The sequence below is a fragment of the Carex rostrata genome, chromosome 10, assembly GCF_964058835.1.
Source record: "Carex rostrata chromosome 10, lpCarRost1.2, whole genome shotgun sequence".
NCBI lineage: Eukaryota > Viridiplantae > Streptophyta > Magnoliopsida > Poales > Cyperaceae > Carex > Carex rostrata.
This window is the reverse complement of record NC_135927.1, coordinates 2,345,541-2,365,215: the sequence shown is the minus strand read 5'-3', so window position 1 is coordinate 2,365,215 and position 19,675 is coordinate 2,345,541. Positions and strand designations below refer to the sequence as shown.

Here is a 19,675-nt window from a genome sequence, read left to right as displayed (position 1 = left end):
TTCATAGAATTCATCTCCTTATTTACAATTATAACACAACAATTACAACACATCGATCATATGCAATTATTTATTTTGATTTGACTAATTAATTCACTGTATGTTATTAGATACTAAATTTATAAGAACATTATCAATTATCTTGGTTAGGTTTCAAAAAATTTATTAAAACTAACTTTCAACTAAGAAAACATTTTCTAAACATTAAATCATGTTTTAATCACAAGTCTAAGGCAATGTAGTATAGACATGTGACAGTAGACTTATGTTGTTGTTTAAACTCTTTCACAAACCACCACTTAATTCAATGGGAGTTTGTGTAAGAGATTAAACAACAATGCACTGTCACATGCCATTCATACACTGCCGAAAACTCAGAATCAAAACGTGATTTAATTTTAAGAATATGTTCTGCATGGATTTTGGATAGCTTGTGACACACATCTCATTTAATAAACTATTTTACATGAAGCAACAACACAACAATTAAAAAATAGGTCACAAGTATCAACACACAAATCACAATTAATACTGCTAGTTGTTTCTTGAGAATCGAAGATACTTCTGCCTCATTTCGGTATATTGCAACTTGTCTGCAAGGTTGCATATGAGGATTTAAACTTAAGTTACTGAAATTGGCAGTGTTGATGCACCAGCCCATCAATTGATTGCATTCTTGACATGTATTAAATTTCCTCTCCGGATTCTTTTTGGTCTTCGAAAGCATCACAACAGTCGGCTTAAGACATCTATTGAAATTATAAGGATCTGATGAGTAACGACCACTTTGGCTACTCATTTTGCCTATACAAAACAAAAAAAAAAATTAACTAAATCCTAGTTTAAATTAGTTGTTTCCTAATTGAAGAAACCATTAAAAGTAATGATTAAAATAAGCAAAAAATAAAGGAGAGAGGAGTGATTTAGCATACAAATTAATGACTTCAGGAGATGAAATGCTGATCTTTGTCTGTCGATTTTGGGAAGTTAAAATTTGCAGTGAGCTATATAGTATAATACTTAATTTGGGGATATACTGGAAGGCTCTGGAGAGATAAATCGATCTACCTAAGGTTTATTGGAATATATATATAATATAACAGCATCACCATCGGTTCAACATATGGAGCAGATAGTGTATACTGCATCCAAGATTCTAATTATTTACAAAGCGTTGGCCATAGGAATATGTCATCGGTTCAATATGGTAAAGAGCTGTTATTACTTTGTACTATCACCAACAGATTATGTACATAGTGGATGGTAAAAGTAACTCCCTCAGTGCCATCTCAGTTTGGCAGTGGATGGTAAAAGTAACTCCCTCAGTGCCATCGTCAGTTTAGCAAAACTGAGATGTTGAAGAGTTGTCCAGTACTAACTGTTTGTGAAATTTAACCGATGGCAAAGGAGGGGGTCTATCAACACCATTGGTAATTTTTACCTAACAGACGGTAAAAAGTTCAAAGTAATTACAGTGCTGCCACTCGTGACGTACACCATCTTTGCGGAAGCACATCTGATGGTAAATGGGCGATCTTAAAAATGTTTTTTGTAGTAGTGTACATGACTTATAAAAAGCATCTTTTATTAACCATTAATTACACCTAGATTAATGAAAAAAGAGTTGAAGGGTAGAATATGTATTTAGGCAAAAAGTCTAGCAAAGCTCTCACTATTGTAAAAGATGCGCTTAGAATAGCGTCACCCATAAAATATTGGTAGGAGTAGGACTTGGGAGTATAATTATCACTTTTCTGGTGTACTGATTTGCTCTTCTCGTACAATGGCTATCTATAAAGCTCCCCAACCATCCTTCTCTTGTATTCCTTGAACACAACCATCCCTCTCTCTCTACTCTCTTTCTCTCTTCTATCACTCTTCTTATGTGACATGAATAACTATAGTGCAGTATAGAAAAATAATAATAAAGGGCAGAGGGCTTGACCCCTTATTGTAATAACAGTTCCCCAAAATAAAAAAAAATATGGTTTAAAAACATACATTAATTATTAATTACATTTTTTTATTTTTCAATTACATTTTTTTATTTAAGTGTCATGAATTTAGTACATTTTAGTACTGATTTTTAATTTGCAGTTTTCATGGAGAAAATTCTAAGGGTTGAGCCACAAGTAAAGAAGATATATCTACTAGTAAGAGCACAAGACTCTGACTTAGCTAAGCAGCGTGTTCAATATGAGGTTTGATTTCATTTGATTTTTCAATGTATAAGAATATATAATGCACAAAAAATAATTTTCTAATTTCAAAAATAGAAGCTTGCAGGAATTTGCTTTCATTTTTCAATGCATGGTAGCTTTACTATATGAGATGGGCTATGGTGCATTGCAATGCATAGGCTATGGTGTGCATTGGACCATAAATCACCGATTCAAAGTCCAAATGACCGATCCAAACCGTTCATCTTGTTCTCCATATTAATATGTGCTTGGAGACCAAATTTTACATTTTTTGGAATTTTTTTACTATTTATTAAGCCACTTTGAAAATCGCTGATCCAACGGTGACTGTTTGGAACAGTAAAATCAGAAGCCACCGTTGGATCAGCGATTTTCAAAGTGGCTTAATAAATAGTAAAAAAATTCCAAAAAATGTAAAATTTGGTCTCCAAGCACATATTAATATGGAGAACAAGATGAACGGTTTGGATCGGTCATTTGGACTTTGAATCGGTGATTTATGGTCCAATGCACACCATGGCCTATGCATTGCAATGCACCATAGCCCATCTCTATATATATATATATATATATGAACCCAACATGGGAAAAAGATAAAATAAGTATGAGCAATGGGTAAAAGCATCGTAAGTTGATGTCAAAAAACGGTTGCTACAAAAACTACGGAATGAATGGACCTAGTATCAATTGTTATGCACTCTGATTCTTTTCCTTGTGCAGTGTAAACAAAATTATAGGTAAAAAATAATGGGCTGGCAGAAAATTAAGTTTATATATTATATGTAGGAGAATATGACAGTAATATTATAAGTATTCGCTTGACAGCCTCTATCAAAAATTTCAAAAATAATATTATAAGTATTGTAAATTAAACTTTTCAGAAGATATTGATTAAAATAAAGGGTTAATTAGCAAAAGTTTTAATTCTAAATACAAATATATTATAATTTAAAAATAAAAAAATACTGAGGCCTGTAATTTCAAATCTGTTTTTCTTTTTCCGAAGGTCGTGGTACAAAGCAGTCATTCATTTCATTTTTTATTTTTATTCAAAAAATAAATTGGACTTGCGACTTGAAAATTTTGTAAAGGTATCTTTACAAAATACTCATTTAAACTCATTTTAGTTTGGTTTTGTTTTTCCTTTGGCCTACTTCATAAAAAAACAATATATTATTATTTGTACGCATTAATTTCCACAATTAATAATTAAATTTGATTTTCGTAATTATACTTAATTCATGTTGCAAAAATAAAAACTTAAAGCAGTATTATTTAACAGACTCTCTAATCTATTATAGGTCATTGGAAAGGAATTATTTAAAGTTTTAAAAGAAGAACATGGCAACAAGTTCATGGAAGAAAAGATTTCTCCAATTGCAGGAGATGTCATTTATGAAAATTTGGGAATTGAAAGTTCACATGTTGATAATCTAATCAATGAAATTGACATAATTGTTAACAGTGCAGCTACTACAAACTTCCATGAGAGGTAAATATAATATTACATTACTAAATAATTTAAACTTGTTATTATTTCAAAATAAAATTGTTGAACAGCATTTCCACTAATGTGATTAATAATATTATTATTACTTGTTTGTACTTAGGTATGATGTTTCTTTAGATGTCAATACATTAGGAGCCAAGCATGTTTTGGAGTTTGCAAAGAAATGCGTTAACTTAAAGATGCTTCTTCATGTTTCAACTGGTAAGCACCAATTTATATCAATATTTCAGTTTTGTTAAACCTTAAGAATTCTATTGCATGTTTAAAGATGCTTATTCATGTTTCGAATGTGAATATATATATATATAGAGGTTGGCTACTATACTTACATAAGCATATGAGGGTATATGCTTATAATTCATTTTTTCGTTTTCAAAATCTAAAAAGTTGATCTGAACCGTTAGATGTGATCTCTATATTGAAATGTGCTTGCAGACAAAATTTTACATTTTTCAAAATTTTTTACTATTTATTAAACCACTTTGAAAATCGCTGATCCAATGATGGCTTAACAAAACAATAAAATCAGAAGTCGCCGTTGGATCAGAGATTTTCAAAGTGGCTTAATAAATAGTAAAAAAAATTCAGAAAAATGTAAAATTTGTCTCCAAGCACATTTAAATACAGAGATCACATCTAACGGTTCAGATCAACTTTTTGGATTTTGAAAACGAAAAAATGACTTGTAAGCATATACCCTCGTATGCTTATGTAAGTATAGTAGCCAACCTCTCTCTCTCTCTATATATATATAGGGTAAGGCTGCAGTGCTATGGGTTGCATAGAGGGCTACGGTGCTACGGCTTTATATTCGAGTTTTCAAAATCCTAACGGTCGATCCGAACCGTTCATCTTGTTCTCCATATTAATAAAGTGTTTGGACCAAATTTTACATTTTTTGGAAAAATTTTACTATTTTTTTAGATAGGTAGAAAATCACTTGATTGAAAAAATTCTGCACCATTCAGATATTTGATTTTCTACCTATCTAAAAAAATAGTAAATTTTTTTCAAAAAATGTAAAATTTGGTCTCAAAACACATATTAATATGGAGAACAAGATGAACAGTTCAGATCGACCGTTAGGATTTTGAAAACTCGAATATTGAGCCGTAGCACCGTTGCCCTCTATGCAACCCATAGCACCACAGCCTTACCCATATATATATATATATAGGACTTGGCTACGGTGCTATGGGTAGCTAAGTGGCCTCCCGTGCTACGGCTCAATATTCGACTTTTCAAAATTATAACGGTCGATCCGAACCGTTCATCTTGTTCTCCATATTAATATGTGCTTGGAGACCAAATTTTACATTTTTTGGAAATTTTTTACTATTTTTTTAGATTTATTGAAAATCGCTGTTTTTTAGACAAATCTGGACCATAAAAAACAGCGATATTCAATAAATCTAAAAATATAGTAAAAAATTTCTAAAAAATGTAAAATTTGGTCTCCAAACACATATTAATATGGAGAACAAGATGAACGGTTCGGATCGACCGTTAGAATTTTGAAAAGTCGAATATTGAGCCGTAGCACGGGAGGCCTCTTAGCTACCCATAGCAAATTAGCCAAATCCTATATATATATATATACATATATATATTATCTACCTAGCTATTACTTCAGATATAACTTTTCAGGATTTTGTATATTTGTATATATGTCTATATTTAATACTTATATGTGTATATGTGTATATATTTATATATATAATACATATATGTGTGTATGAACAGCATATGTTGCTGGGTTGCAAGGTCTAATACTAGAGAAACCACTTAAAATGGGAGTAACATTGAATGGAAGCTCAAACTTAGATATAGAGTCGGAGCTCCAATTGGTCGAAGAAACAAAGAGAGAACTCGAGTTGTCTGTGACGGATTCACTTGAAAGTACTGAGAAGTTAAAGAGAACCGCCATGAAGGAACTCGGTATCAAGAGGTTAGAACAATAGAATTGTTCTTGCAAAGGCGCCAACAATCTCATTAATTATATTTGTATTTTATTTCTTTTTTCTGTGTGTTATTCTTCTTCTTTTTTAAGGTAAAAAGTGATTACTGTCGAGGGTACACTGACAAAAATTTATATTTCCAAGCTTATCAATATCACCGATAGGAGTATCTGCAAAGATACTGTCGGCAAAAAACACTTTTACCCTCGCGTATTGTGACATATTTTTGCAATGTATAGGCAAATATAGCAAATAAGCATTTTGTGATTTCTAGTCCTATTAATATCATCTACTGTAAGATACATGCATAAACACTGAGCACAATATATACATGGACCACAAGTTTGATTTGATGTTTCTTCAACATTTATTGAATGTAATTAATTATGTCAATTTACTCTTTGTATGTTTAAGGGCAAGGAAATATGGATGGCCAAATACATATGTATTTACAAAAGCACTGGGTGAGATGTTACTAGGTCACATGAGAGGAGATGTACCTCTTGTTATCATAAGACCTACTATTATTACTAGCTTGTACAAGGAACCCCTGCTTGGTTGGATGGAAGGAATCAGGTACCTTTCATGCTGTTCTCATTTATTATTTAAAAAAAGTTATTGGTTTTTGAAACAAACTAATAAGCAGTACATTTTTTTTGCATTGATTGCAAGCACAACTGAATTTTACATGCAACAGTAAAAATGCTGGAAATTTTGAAAAAAAATGTAAATAGGACATAATTATGGGTGCAATTTATGAAAATTGTGATTGGTTAATTTGTTGAACTAAAACAATTACTGTTTTTGTTACAGGACAATAGATACCTTTATACATAGATATGCAAGAGGAAACCTTTCATGCTACCTAGCGGATCTCAAGGAGATTATGGATGTGGTTAGTTCATAACTTATTTAGTTAATTGATTGATCTATTCTCAAAGTTTTTAATGAAGAGCTTCAATTTTTATGTATACATTCTTAAATGAGTGAGGCTATGTTACTTTGTATAGTGTGGATTGGTCCACACTATGAATTAATATCTTCATTTTCAAAGTCTAAACAGGTAATTTGAACTTTTAAACATGATCTCCGTATGAAAATATTCTTATAGAACAATTTATACATTTTTTGCAATTTTTACTTTTTTTTTAGATAGATAGAAAATCACTTGATCTAAAAATTCTAGACCATTCATAAGTAGTGATTTTCTATCTAAAACATAGTACAAAATATTATAAAATATGTGAAATTTAGTCTGCAACATTTTTATATGAAGATCGTGTTGAACGGTTGAGATCGACTATTTATACTTTGAAATGAAGATATTGATCCATAGTGCTAACCAATCCGCACTATGCATAGTACCATATAGAGGTGCTACCTTTACCCAATTAGCCGGTACCGATCCGAAACAAAACCAATTCAGATCATATTAATTTTGATAGGATATGGTTTAGAAAATATAACTAGTTAAATTATGGGTATAGTTACAAAATTAATACTTAAATATCTGATCTGGATCGAATCGGAACCAATATTGTAATGCATAGGATAATGATTTGATTTAATCTTGCGGCCCATAACAGAACTGACCCAAGACCCATATAAATGTCCAATACAATGCTAATACAATTTTTTTAAAAATAATTATTATAAAATCATAAATTAATAGCAATGAAAAGGCAACCACCTGTAGCATTTTTTAATAAACAAATATTTATTTAAGTAGTAAGATCAATATGATTCGACAAGATCGTCCTTCATTCAAGTAAAGAATTCGAGAGAACTGAAACGATATGATCTAATGATTGCAAGGATCATTTTAATTCCATTAGAAATAGTTCGATTGTTTTACAAAACAAATGAAAAATTTGAATGCAGATACCAGGAGACATGGTAGTGAATGCCATGATAGCAGCAATTGTTATGCATTCTGGCAAGGATGCCGAGACGATATACCATACCAGCTCTTCTGTGAGAAACCCGGTACGGTTCGGCACATTCTTACAGTGCCTGTACCGGTACTTCAGAGAGAACCCTCGCATAGGAAAGAGTGGCAGTACGATCAGATTGAATCGAGTGCACATCTTTGACACTGTTAGTGCTTTCAAGGCATACATGACTCTTCGGTACAAGCTTCCTTTGAAGGTTCATTTCTTCTTTCTTAATCAATTTCTATATTTATTTGAAAAAAAACAATAGAATATTTGTTACTGTATTTCGAGCTTCTGTTAGCAAAATTACAACAAATTCTTTTAGTGAAAAATTCAAATACAACAAAAATTTCTTCTCTCTTAATCAGTTTCTATATTTAATTGAAAAAACAATACAATATTTTTGACTGTATTAGAAACTACTGTTAACAAATTACTACAAATTCTTTTAGTGAAAATTTCTTCTCCCAATCTTCACATTAACATCATGTATAAGCACAGAGTTTTACATTAGGCTTCCTAATTGGGCAACAGAAATGTCATGAAAAGTGAACACTCGCAAAGCCATCTAAAATAAAATAAAATTATTGCAAAATCTTTTTTTATTCTTCATTGTTTTTTCCTTTTATATACAATTTATTACTTGGTGCTTTCCTGCAGGCATTCCACATAGTAAACAAGATATTGTGTGGGCAATTTTCGCATCGGTACAATGAACAAAGTCGGCAGTACCGGTACATTATGCGCCTTATTGACCTCTATGCCCCCTATACCTTTTTCCGAGGACGGTATGCATTCCTACTGCCGAATAATTATTCGTAATTTGTTCAAATTAAATAGCAGGGAGCAATTCAAAGATCATGTATGAACTATTATTTTGCATCGGATATTAGATACACCTAGAACTTAAAATTTTACCTAATAGAGTCAGTGCTAACAAATTTTTTTCTTTTTTCTGTTTTGAATTTAAGTTTTGATGACAAGAACTTGCAAAGGCTGTGGCTTGTGATCGAGAAAGACCCGATGGATGCTCAACTTTTCTGTTTCGATCCAATAATCATCGATTGGAGCAATTACTTCTACCAAACTCACATTCCTGGTGTCCTTCAGTTCCTCCCCAAGTGAATTACTGCAACACCATTTGCTGGTGCAATAAACATGGGATATATTATTTTCTTGTAAACTGTTGAAACTCTAGTTGTTTATGTTGGTTCTTTTAAGTTCATGTTAGTTCATGTTATTTTCTCATGAGTGATCAATATTACTGATGTATGATGTTCCAAGAATTTAATTATAATGCAAAATTATTTTGGTGAATATTTTGGTAATAGAAAGATGGAGTTTGTTTCAAGAAAATTATTTGACATCATAACAAATTAACATCATTTTGAAAACTCAATAAAAATCAAAGAGCAACATTGTAGATGTCTTATTTATCATTTTGGTAAGTTGGGTATCATATGTATTCTTTAATTAAAAATATTATTTTAATTAAAAACTTTAAATTGCATGTGTATTCTTTATTTCATAGATAGCTCAAAAAGTTATCTAGCATTTAATCAAATAATTTAATGAATTTATAATATACGTTTTGTCTAAACAGTTGAGAGCACATCTATAATTTTGTTTTTATTGTTAAAAAATAGTTTTTAAAATATCAACAAATATGGCATAGAAAAATGGCCGCTGCTAGCTGTCTAAATGCGGCAAGAAAGTTGCTTTGCAATATGTGTTAGGCCCATAAAAGTCATCATAATTGAGTCCTCTAAAGCAGCTTAGGCTGTACAGAAATATAAGAGAGGAGAATAGCAAGGGACTGGCATAAGCAAGGTCAGATAACTCGTGGCTTGGGGCTCATTCGAGATCGGTTCAGAAAATAATTTGTCATTAATTCGTTTGATTCAATCTCATGATGACATGCACATGTTCAAGCTTGCCTCATGCTAACAAAGTTTGTTTCTCAGCTCGCTACAGTAAGAGCTTACGCTCTTTTCTAATTCTTTTATTATCACTCTTTGTACTCACGATGGAATCCAACTGTGCCGCATGAAAATTATATGAAACTCTGCCGTGTACAATGCAATGCAACTGTGCCACATTAAAATTATACAAAAATGAAACTTTTTTGTTCTAATCAAAATCTGTTTTTATGGTACGGTATCAGACTAGTACAGAGTGGTACATCAGGTATGCAGTTACCCTGTTGAAAGATTCACAACCAACAAATTATTGCACCAGTAGGTCCATCTCTTTACCATAAAATAAATAGAACTGGTACTGAACCAGTATATTTCAAAAAGAATAAAATGCTCAAAAGCATAATAAGATATAGAATTCATGGTGCCCTTTAGCAGAATGAGAAGAAAAAATAATTCTAATAAGGAAGAAGTTCCCCCAACTACAATTCTTGACGAGTACATTTTATTTTACCACTTAAAATTAAACAATAGGTTTAAATAGTACATCTATGCAAGATACCGTACTCATTGCATACTTGTTTTAGAAAAAAAATATGAAACTCTGCCGTGTACAATGCAATCCAACTGTGCCACATGAAAATTATACAAAAATGAAACTTTTTTGTTCTAATCAAAATCTGTTTATGTACATTATTCCGAGTTTCTCTCCGATTTGGACAGAGAGATTTGAAATCAAAGATTTCCATTTTTGCTTACTGGAGGAAGAGCAACTTAGCGTACAGACATGAGAGATTTGCAACTGTTTCATTTCCATTTTCTCCTCCTTTATTAGCTTCCTTCTTAATTACTTTAGAAAGAAATTAAGAGTAAGGGCCAAATCGGAATTTAAGAAAAAAAAATTCTCTCTGCCCTAAAAATCTCAATTCATGCCCTCAGAATAGCAGTCCCCATAATTTGAGGGATGAAGTGTATAATGAAAAAAGATAGATTTTAATAGTATTTAAATGTGAGCAATTAACTTTATGAGTAAATAGGAAATAATAAAAAGAATCAAGGGATATATTAAATATATTGAAGAGTATAGGAGTAAATAGAAAATTGAAGGAGTTTTGAAGGGTAAATAGAAAATTAACTCTTTTTGTTATTGGAAAAATTTGAATTCAATTTTCATTGGATACAAATTAATAATTATGTATTTTAAAATGAATTAATAATTAATAATTATGTATTTCATTGGCCTTACCAGTGAGTTAATAATTAATAATTATGTATTTTAAATTGAATTAATAATAATTTTTTTTAAATTGAATTAATAATTAATAATTATGTATTTTATAGGCCTTGCCAGTTAGTTGCACGTGGTTGCATCCTTTCAGTAATCGAAGCGGCCACTATGTTTGGGCCATCCATTTTGTTTTAAACAAGGCCGCTTTCATTGAATAATCCGGCCCAATAAGGAAGCCCGAATTTGCCTTTTATCATTTATCAAAATGTCAAAAGGATCTTTTAAAGGCTGCTTGTCCTGAAATGCAGAGCTATAGATAATTAGACCAGGTCTCCCTTGGTTACACTCTCAATTAAGGTGCTTACATATATTATAATACCTTAATTTTCAATGCAGAGTGACATCAGCGATGAACAGTGCTACGCCTCTGTTTTACCGTCTGATCATTGAAGAGTGGCCCTGATTGATTCAATCCTACCTCATCCAACGTCATTTACTATACACTGGATATCTCCAGTTGTGTCCTCGCTCTCTATTCAATTCTAGCGTTTAATTGGTTCGCATATTGGGTGGAATTTCGGCCACAAAACCGAGCTATTAGCATGCCCTGGCGCTTTCTGGAATAAAATATGAATGGGCAATGGCTGAGACTAATTCTTAGATAATTTAATTGGTTTGATCTGGACCCTTGGTATTTCATGTTTGGGGATATTCTGTCCCGACTCTAAGCCCCGATTTTTCTCCAAAAAAGTAAAAGTTCCCAAATCGTTCCCTTCGCATCTCTGTATTTTGCAATTGGTCTCCATCTGTCCACTTTTGATATCTCGCGCGTGCCACGTTGTTAGATCTCTGCAACGTGTTGCTTCACCGCTCTCTCTGCCTTTGCCTCTTCTGTGTTCGTCGGTGTTGCTTCTCGTCAGATTCCCGACCTCAAACTTTCATTCCATTTTCTGCTTCGGACCTGCTTGCTACTGCGTGGCGCTCAACCTTCTACTCCACTACTCTTGACGGAGGCCAGGCTTCTGACTGCCACCGGTCCTTCCGCCCTCCTAATCAATTTCAAGTGTGTTCATTTCATTCTCCAATTTAGAATTTTCCTAGGTTTTCATTAATTTTATGATTCATTTCCAAAAGTACACTCACTAACCTCTCATCCAATTAAGGTCGGAACAAGAAAATTAAAAGGCAGGCTCATAAACATTTTGTAGAGTGCAATCAGCCGCCATGCCAGTATCATTACAATTTTCTGCTATACCACTTATACAATTAGCATAAAAAGTTGGATTCACCCAACTGTTCTTCAGTGATGTTTATTTCCCAAAAATTGCATTTTATACACTAATTTGACTCTCTGGAAAAATTTCCACTACATGCAGTGTGCAAGATGCATAATGACTGACACAGGAAACATCAATTAATCATCCAATAGTAAATCTCCAGGCAAGGTGAATCTTTTACTAAATTGCATTTCCACTGTTCTTACTGTTTCACTTGCACATTAATTATGTTTGCACATTTTTAAATATTAACAATGGAATGATATAGTAATATGATACCTAGGTGAAACAGACAATACTTGAAATATTTAGCATCCATCTTTACTGGTACATGTTAATTGTTTAGACTTTTAGAGGGAATCTTTTACTGGTATATGTTAATTGTTCATACTTTTTTTTTCAATTGGGACAATGATCTTGAGGATCACATGATAGTATGTATAATTAATCTAGAAAATAACATTATTGCATCATCTTATGCTTTATGCTTTCCATCACTCTTACTTTCTTTTTGTCTCTTTTTATTCCCTTCTCTCTACCCTTGGTGCTGTTGAAAATTAATTCAAAATTATTTTTAGATAATCTCTGCATAGGTTTAGTTTAGTTAGAAGCAGTTTTTAGATGTATGAAAACTGCAATTGTTATTTTGGGCATTGGTTATTTTAAGCATAGTTATTTTAGGATAGTAGGCATAGTGATTAGTTATTTTTAGTCTGTTGTGTAGTGGGTGCTTAATTTAGGAAGTTGTGGGTGTCTATTTTAGAAACATTGTACTGTCATAAATATTGTAGAACTTTATGTAATTGAGTAAGAGAGAAAGGAAATAAAGCGTTGTTTCTATTCAGAAAAATATTATTCTCTCTTCAATCCTTTGCATACTGGCACAAAGCAGTGCAGTATTGCTGAGTTTATCCCAACAAAATGGTATCAGAGCCGAAGGTTCGGTGGGCAAGCAATTGAAGGCAGAGTCAATTTGCAATTGATGGTAGAGTCAATTGGTGCGCAACCTTGAAGAATTGCAGCAGCAACAATTGCTAAAGAAGCATTGACAACCTTGAAGACAGCATTTCAAGGAAGTTCTCGAGTTGTGGCAATCAAACGACAAATCCTAGACGGAGATTTGTTGCATTTGAAAATAGAAGAATCAATGCAGATTTTTCTTTTAAGAGTCATGATCGTTGGCATCCAAATTCGAGCATATGGAGACAACATCTTAGAGCAAACCATGGTGGAAAAGGTGCTGAGAAATGTAGCACCAAAATTTGATCACATGGTGGCAGCAATTGAAGAATCAGGGGATCTTTCAACCTATTCCTTTGATGAACTGATGGGATCACTGCAGACCCATGAAGCAAAGTTCAGATCAAAGGAGAAAGACGATGAAAAGGCGTTCTACAGAAAGGGGGAGTCCTCTCAATGCAGAGGTGGACGTGGCCATTGTAGATTTGGCGAGTTCTTGTTTCAGCACGACATAGAAGATGTCCAGAGCTTCCACTGCAAAAGATACGGCTGTGTGCAAGCCGATTGTTTCAGAAAACAAAGGGAAGAACAGCAAGCATGCTGTCAAGAAGAAAAGAAAGAGCAACCCATACTTTTCATGGCGTATACAGCATGTGGAAGGCAAAGATCCACAATCTTTGAAGAAATGGCAGAAAATAAAAAACTAGCATCAAGCAATGCAAGAAGAAATAATAGCAGCAAGAACAATGGAGATCAGAAGAACAGAAGGCTGAAATTTTGATAAAGGCATTGGCAAGAGGAATGTTTGAAGAATTCAAAGTAGGTTTTGGCATAATCAATTTTGAATTAAGGGGGAGTGTTGAAAATTAATTCAAAATTATTTTTAGATAATCTCTGCATAGGTTTAGTTTAGTTAGAAGCAGTTTTTAGATGTATGAAAACTGCAATTGTTATTTTGGGCATTGGTTATTTTAAGCATAGTTATTTTAGGATAGTAGGCATAGTGATTAGTTATTTTTAGTCTATTGTGTAGTGGGTGCTTAATTTAGGGAGTTGTGGGTGTCTATTTTAGAAACATTGTACTGTCATAAATATTGTAGAACTTTATGTAATTGAGTAAGAGAGAAAGGAAATAAAGCGTTGTTTCTATTCAGAAAAATATTATTCTCTCTTCAATCCTTTGCATACTGGCGCAAAGCAGTGCAGTATTGCTGAGTTTATCCCAACAGATGCTAACAACATGGTTCTATGTATTTATTAGAGTTGAGATGGTCATTTTTTTCAGGAAGCAGTTGCTCTAGAGGTTAAATTCAGTGTCACTGTTATTGACTATGTAATCTTTCCTTCATCACTCTCTCTCTCTCTCAATACATATATACAATATATTGGTTAGGTATAATAAGGTTTTTGGTAAACTTGCAATTTTTATATTGTAACACCAAAATATGAAGTGCAAAATTACATATTTCAAATCTACAAAATTGGTCTGATTTTCAGTGTGCCCGGTACAAGTCATCAGGTAGATAATTGTATTGAAACTGTCATTTGATTAACCTAAATTCTCATAGCAATGCATATGACCTTTGCTAACAGCTTATAGTAAGTTTTTTTGTGAGCTTGAAATTTCTATATTGTAATACCAAAATATTAAGTGCAAAATTAACCTAATCTCTCATAGCAATGCATATAACTTTTGCTGGCAGCTATTTCAAAATCTATATGGTATATTATGCATGAAAAAATAACAGATAACAAAAAAGGAAAAGGAAAACGTCAGCTCATTGTACTATGCATAGTGCAGTTTGGTTTGTCATACAGATCATTTTTTTCCCTCTTTTTGAAGTTGAAATGTTTGATGTGAACTAATAAACAAAAATTCATATGGCAATGCATTTGCAATTTAAAATCTGCCTTTCATATAATATTTTTTTTTTCCATACCTCTTTCCTTCTTATTTCTTCCCTGATAACAATATGGATTTATGTGTTCTACAGGGTATAGATGGCTATCTTCTTAGAGAATCAGTTGTTGTAAAGGGTATATTCGGTGCAATTGCTATTGACAGTGTAATTTTTTTTTCTCTCCTTCATCTTCCTTTCTTCATTTACATGTATATAATATATAGGTCAGGTATAATACCGCTTTTTTCAACCGTGCAATATTTATATTTGTTGAAAAAAATGCTAAGTGTGAAATGGAAGCTTCAAATACTTAAAAATTGGCCTGTTTTCGGGGTTGCCAGGTGTCAATGATGAAGTGCCCAATTGTGTTGCAACTATCACTTGATTAAACTGACTTCTCATAGCAATGCTTATAACCTATGTGGATAGCCATTTGAAGATCTATATGGTACATGGTACATGATGCATGAAAAATTTAAATATGAAAAGAAGGTGAATTGAAAAAGATCATTTCACTTTACTATGCATAGCGCAGCTTGGTTTGTGATACAGACTGTTTTCTTTTCTTTCTTTCAAATCTATAGTTGAGTTGGACCGTATGACAGTTTCGCCTTCTCTAATTCAAATATTTTCATTTTACTTCCACCATTCTTTTGCAGCGGTGATTTCGCAAGTACTAGCAATTTCCAAAAGTTTTGAGGTTCATTGGTGGTATATCGAGATACTTTAATTGAAATCAGGCATTACTTGAATAGGTATGAGTTTCATATCGCCCTTTTTCATTTTCTTTATTTAACTGAAAAAAGGCCTTGCATTCTACATTTCTTCAATTTATGAGTTTTTAAATTACTTTAGTATGTATTTAAGCAATGTGTAGGAAGAAAAAGAAAGTCTCAAAAAATGAGCAATTTGAATTAAATCAGGTTTATTGCTCTTTTCACCTTTTCACTATAAATTGTTGTCATTAAGGTTTACATATATGGTCCCATCAAATTCTTAGAGATGTAATCCGGCTTAGGTTGTCACTTTTAAATCCAAGTTAGAACTTATACTTTTCATATAATTTATATTGGACCACATTTAACACATAAATGTTGGTGATCTTACCAAAATCAAGTTACTGCTTCCGATTTTGATGAAGACAACAACCATGTTTATATTCATATCCTCAATTCAGTCTTATGTAGTTCTATTTTAATTAGAAGAATAATATCTGAACAAAATTGTATTTCCTGTAGTTGTTACAGTAACAAACTTGTAATTGAAATTAACTTTGTTTAAATCAAACCACATTGAATTCTTACTTTTATTTTATTCTTCCATGTTGAAGAAAACGAAGCATAAGAAAGGTGTGCTATCTATTACGAGTCGTTCTCTCATCGACTTTGACATATTTCTTAACCTGAGACGTAAGTTGTTCACGTGGTGCCCACTACCATATCATCATTTCAGGTATTCAGATTTATATTGCTCTCACTATATACTATTTGTTATTGTCCAATGTGTCTGCGCAATTCATCAATATATATATATATATATATATATATATATATCTATATGAGGAGGGTTCAAATGCACCCAAATGCACCCTATTTTTCAAATTATTTTTCTCCATTTTCAAAGTCCAAATAGTCAATCCGAACCGTTAGATGCAATCTATATATTAAGATGTGCTTGGAGACCAAATTTTATATTTTTTGGAATTTGTTTACTATTTATTAAACCACTTTGAAAATTGCTGATCCAATGGTCTAGAAAATGTAAAATCAGCGATTTTCAAAGTGGCTTAATAAATAGTAAAAAAATTTTAAAAAATGTAAAATTTGGTCTCCAATCACATCTTAATATATAGATCGCATCTAACAGTTCGGATTGACTATTCGGACTTTGAAAACGGAGAAAAAATATTAAAAGATAAGGTACATTTGGGTGCATAAAAATTTGGGTGCATTTGAACCCTCCTCTATATATATATATATATTTTTAAAATTCCCCATTGTCCATGACATGTACAAACCCAAAATTGAGCTGTGGGGTTATTCTACAGCAGAGAAAACTAATCCTTCTGCATTTATAATGCGACATACAACATACTCCTATCCTTTACAAATCATTCTCTTTTCAAATCAATCTTACTCAATTTGGAAATCAAAATTCAACAACTTCCCATAAATTAATACTGCAGGTTTTTGCACTACACTGACATCCTTTACAGACCAATATTTTAAGGGTAAAAAAAAAATGTTCTCCAATTTAATTTTCTTTCATATCTGAGGTATAAGAGTGTTGTAGAGAATGCCATTAGGCTTCTGATTTTTCCAGTTTCATTTTTATAACTCACCAGATTTAAGAATTATGCAGGCTAAGAAGCTGATTGTTTGGAAATCTTTTTCTTTTACTTTGCAATTACATAACACAGCACTATTTTCAGGTGCAACCATGACTGAACAAGATATTTGCAGTACAATTTAGTAGATGCTGTCCTCATTGACTTAGGTAAGTCGGAAAGGAAAACAAAAAGCTATATTAGGTGCAAAGTAAACTCTGTAGTTTATGGACAAAAAATATCAATGGTAACATCATTTGTGAGAGGATTGGAATCAATCCCGTATATATTTAAGATTGAATTATTATTTTCAATACTATGGTACGAGTTTTTGGCCAAACTGGAATATAAAACAAATCTTATTTGGATTCTGATACTGGAACGTTTTACAGTACTGGTACAGAATATGTTGCCACATATGTTGATAAGATAACAAATAAAAAAACAAAGCCCAGTGCCCACTTATGTTAAAAAAAATAGACAAGTTCTACCTCTGACATTGAAGATTTTACATTTATTTATCTAATATTAGAACAATAAGTTGTACAGCTTTTTAATTGTCAATCATAAAGTCATATTTTTGACACATGTCAACTTCCAAAATTTCTAAATAGCTTACTAATTTATGCTGTATCTACCATTCCTTCTATCTGCTGCAGGTTTCCTCTCCGTTAACATCTGTGATAGATTACTTCTCACTTACCAAGACATTGCTTTACGCGTTAGCTCCTACTAAAATGTAAGTTGCTCTTTCTTACATTCTTCTTCTCTATTTCTATCCCTCCCCTTTGATATAAATTATTTCCTAATCCTATGTTTTACCTATTGACATCTGTGCTACCTATGTTTTGATTGCCATATGCCATCGATTGCCTTGTATTTTGAAATTGTCCCACCATAGTTTACTTTATGTACAATTCTTACGCAATACGTTTATTCCCTTGAGGATCAAAAAACGGCAAAATTTCGAAGACGTAGCTTCATCAAGTACAACTCCACACCCACCATTTTCCAGCCAGGTTCTTTACCAATCAAGGAGGATATTGTCCTCTCCGTTGCCCATAGATACCAACCATAATCAAAATTTCCACAGTCAACCACTTGCCCATCAATGATACAATCTCTCATGCACAAATTTATCTTACATCTTCATCTATATTACACCATGATGTGTCAACTTCTACAACTCCCTTCAAGGTATGTACTGTGCTGATTTTGCAATTATTTTGTGAAGATATTTTTTACTTATGCCTTGTCACTAGTGGAAAATATGGAATCAGGATCGGTTATATACACATATCAGTAACGGAATCCAACCGATCCTGATGAAGGCGATACTGATACTATCAGGATCGGTTTTATAATTTTTAAAGAACCGTTCCAAATAGAAACTAATAGGATCGGTTTTTTCATAAAACCGATCTTAATAGTAGTTATCTAGATCAGTTTTTGAATAAAAACCGATCCAGATAGGAACTATTAAGATCAGTTTTTATATAAAAACCGTTCTTGATAATATTTTCGAATATTTTTTTTTATTAAAAATTTCATATCTATATCAGTTTTTGAATAAAAACCGATCCAGAAAGGAACTATTAAGATCAGTTTTTATATAAAAACCGTTCTTGATAATATTTTCGAATATTTTCTTTTATTAAAAATTTCATATCTAGATCAGTTTTTGAATAAAAACCGATCCAGATAGGAACTATTAAGATCAGTTTTTATATAAAAACCGTTCTTGATAATATTTTCGAATATTTTTTTTTATTAAAAATTTCATATCTAGATCAGTTTTTAAATAAAAACCGATCCAGATACGAACTATCAAGATCAGTTTTTATATAAAACCGATCCTGATACTTTTTTTTTGTTGGAATGAGGATCTGAAATCTGGATCGGTTTTTAAAAAAATAACCGATCATAATAGTAGTAATCTGGATCGGTTGTTTAAAATAACCGATCCTGATGTTTTATTGAAGCTAAAAAAAATATTTTTATTTATTTAACCAGCTTCCATATATATTTTGCTGGCCAGCATCCTAAATATTTTTTTTTTTGCACAGTAAGAAACAATAATCAAATATCATATACACATCATAAATTAAATATCATACACATCTTAAATTATTACAAAAAATTCATGTTCATACAAAGTTTTGTGAAGCATTACATATTATAACAAGAAATTTAAATCCAAAAAAAATTAATTAACAAACATACAAGTGACTAATTGAGCTATTTCTTCAATTAACACACATTTATGCAATTAATGTAAAGCACAACAATAAAAAAATCAATAATTACCTCTTTTGCAATCACATCACTTGAGATTAAAAAAGATCCTAAAAATAAAAACAAATGTAACAATTAGATGGAAAAACATTTTACAATAAAAAATACAAAAAAATGTGTTTTTAAAGCATAATAATGAGAAAATTATATAAAGTTAATACCGTAATAG

The 19,675-nt window shown here is 31.9% G+C and overlaps 2 protein-coding genes and 1 long non-coding RNA gene across 5 annotated transcripts; all 3 read left to right on the top strand.

Annotated features, from left to right (window-relative positions):
- The first annotated feature begins 1,986 nt into the window (after positions 1-1,986).
- LOC144561028 (fatty acyl-CoA reductase 3-like) lies at positions 1,987-8,920 on the top strand. Its single transcript, XM_078310247.1, has 9 exons — positions 1,987-2,201; positions 3,503-3,693; positions 3,812-3,912; positions 5,455-5,659; positions 6,084-6,245; positions 6,483-6,564; positions 7,551-7,817; positions 8,264-8,391; positions 8,575-8,920. The coding sequence occupies exons 1-9, from the start codon at positions 2,103-2,105 to the stop codon at positions 8,726-8,728; spliced, it is 1,389 nt and encodes a 462-aa protein (XP_078166373.1). The 5' UTR covers positions 1,987-2,102; the 3' UTR covers positions 8,729-8,920.
- A 2,594-nt stretch (positions 8,921-11,514) lies between these two features.
- Positions 11,515-14,118, top strand: LOC144560736 (uncharacterized). 3 transcript variants are annotated; one of them, XM_078309983.1, is made up of 3 exons: positions 11,515-11,810; positions 12,124-12,192; positions 12,870-14,118. In XM_078309983.1, the coding sequence occupies exon 3, from the start codon at positions 13,172-13,174 to the stop codon at positions 13,763-13,765; it is 594 nt and encodes a 197-aa protein (XP_078166109.1). In that variant the 5' UTR covers positions 11,515-11,810; positions 12,124-12,192; positions 12,870-13,171; the 3' UTR covers positions 13,766-14,118. The 3 variants fall into 3 exon arrangements, with proteins under 3 accessions (XP_078166109.1, XP_078166108.1, XP_078166107.1); XM_078309982.1 differs by having other exon boundaries at positions 12,603-14,118; XM_078309981.1 differs by having other exon boundaries at positions 11,515-12,192; positions 12,603-14,118.
- A 149-nt stretch (positions 14,119-14,267) lies between these two features.
- Positions 14,268-18,416, top strand: LOC144560083 (uncharacterized). The gene is made up of 6 exons (XR_013513316.1): positions 14,268-14,317; positions 14,979-15,050; positions 15,545-15,640; positions 16,216-16,337; positions 17,317-17,381; positions 17,871-18,416. It is a non-coding gene; the product is annotated as an uncharacterized LOC144560083 (long non-coding RNA).
- The last annotated feature ends 1,259 nt before the right edge of the window (positions 18,417-19,675 follow it).

Excerpts from the sequence above, each read along its gene's own strand:
- LOC144561028 (XM_078310247.1), top strand. The coding sequence starts at position 2,103 with ATGGAGAAAATTCTAAGGGTTGAGCCACAAGTAAAGAAGATATATCTA. Across the intron at positions 3,913-5,454 it reads GCTTCTTCATGTTTCAACTG|CATATGTTGCTGGGTTGCAA; the intron begins GTAAGCACCAAT and ends GTGTATGAACAG. Across the intron at positions 6,246-6,482 it reads GGTTGGATGGAAGGAATCAG|GACAATAGATACCTTTATAC; the intron begins GTACCTTTCATG and ends TTTTTGTTACAG.
- LOC144560736 (XM_078309983.1), top strand. The coding sequence starts at position 13,172 with ATGCAGATTTTTCTTTTAAGAGTCATGATCGTTGGCATCCAAATTCGA.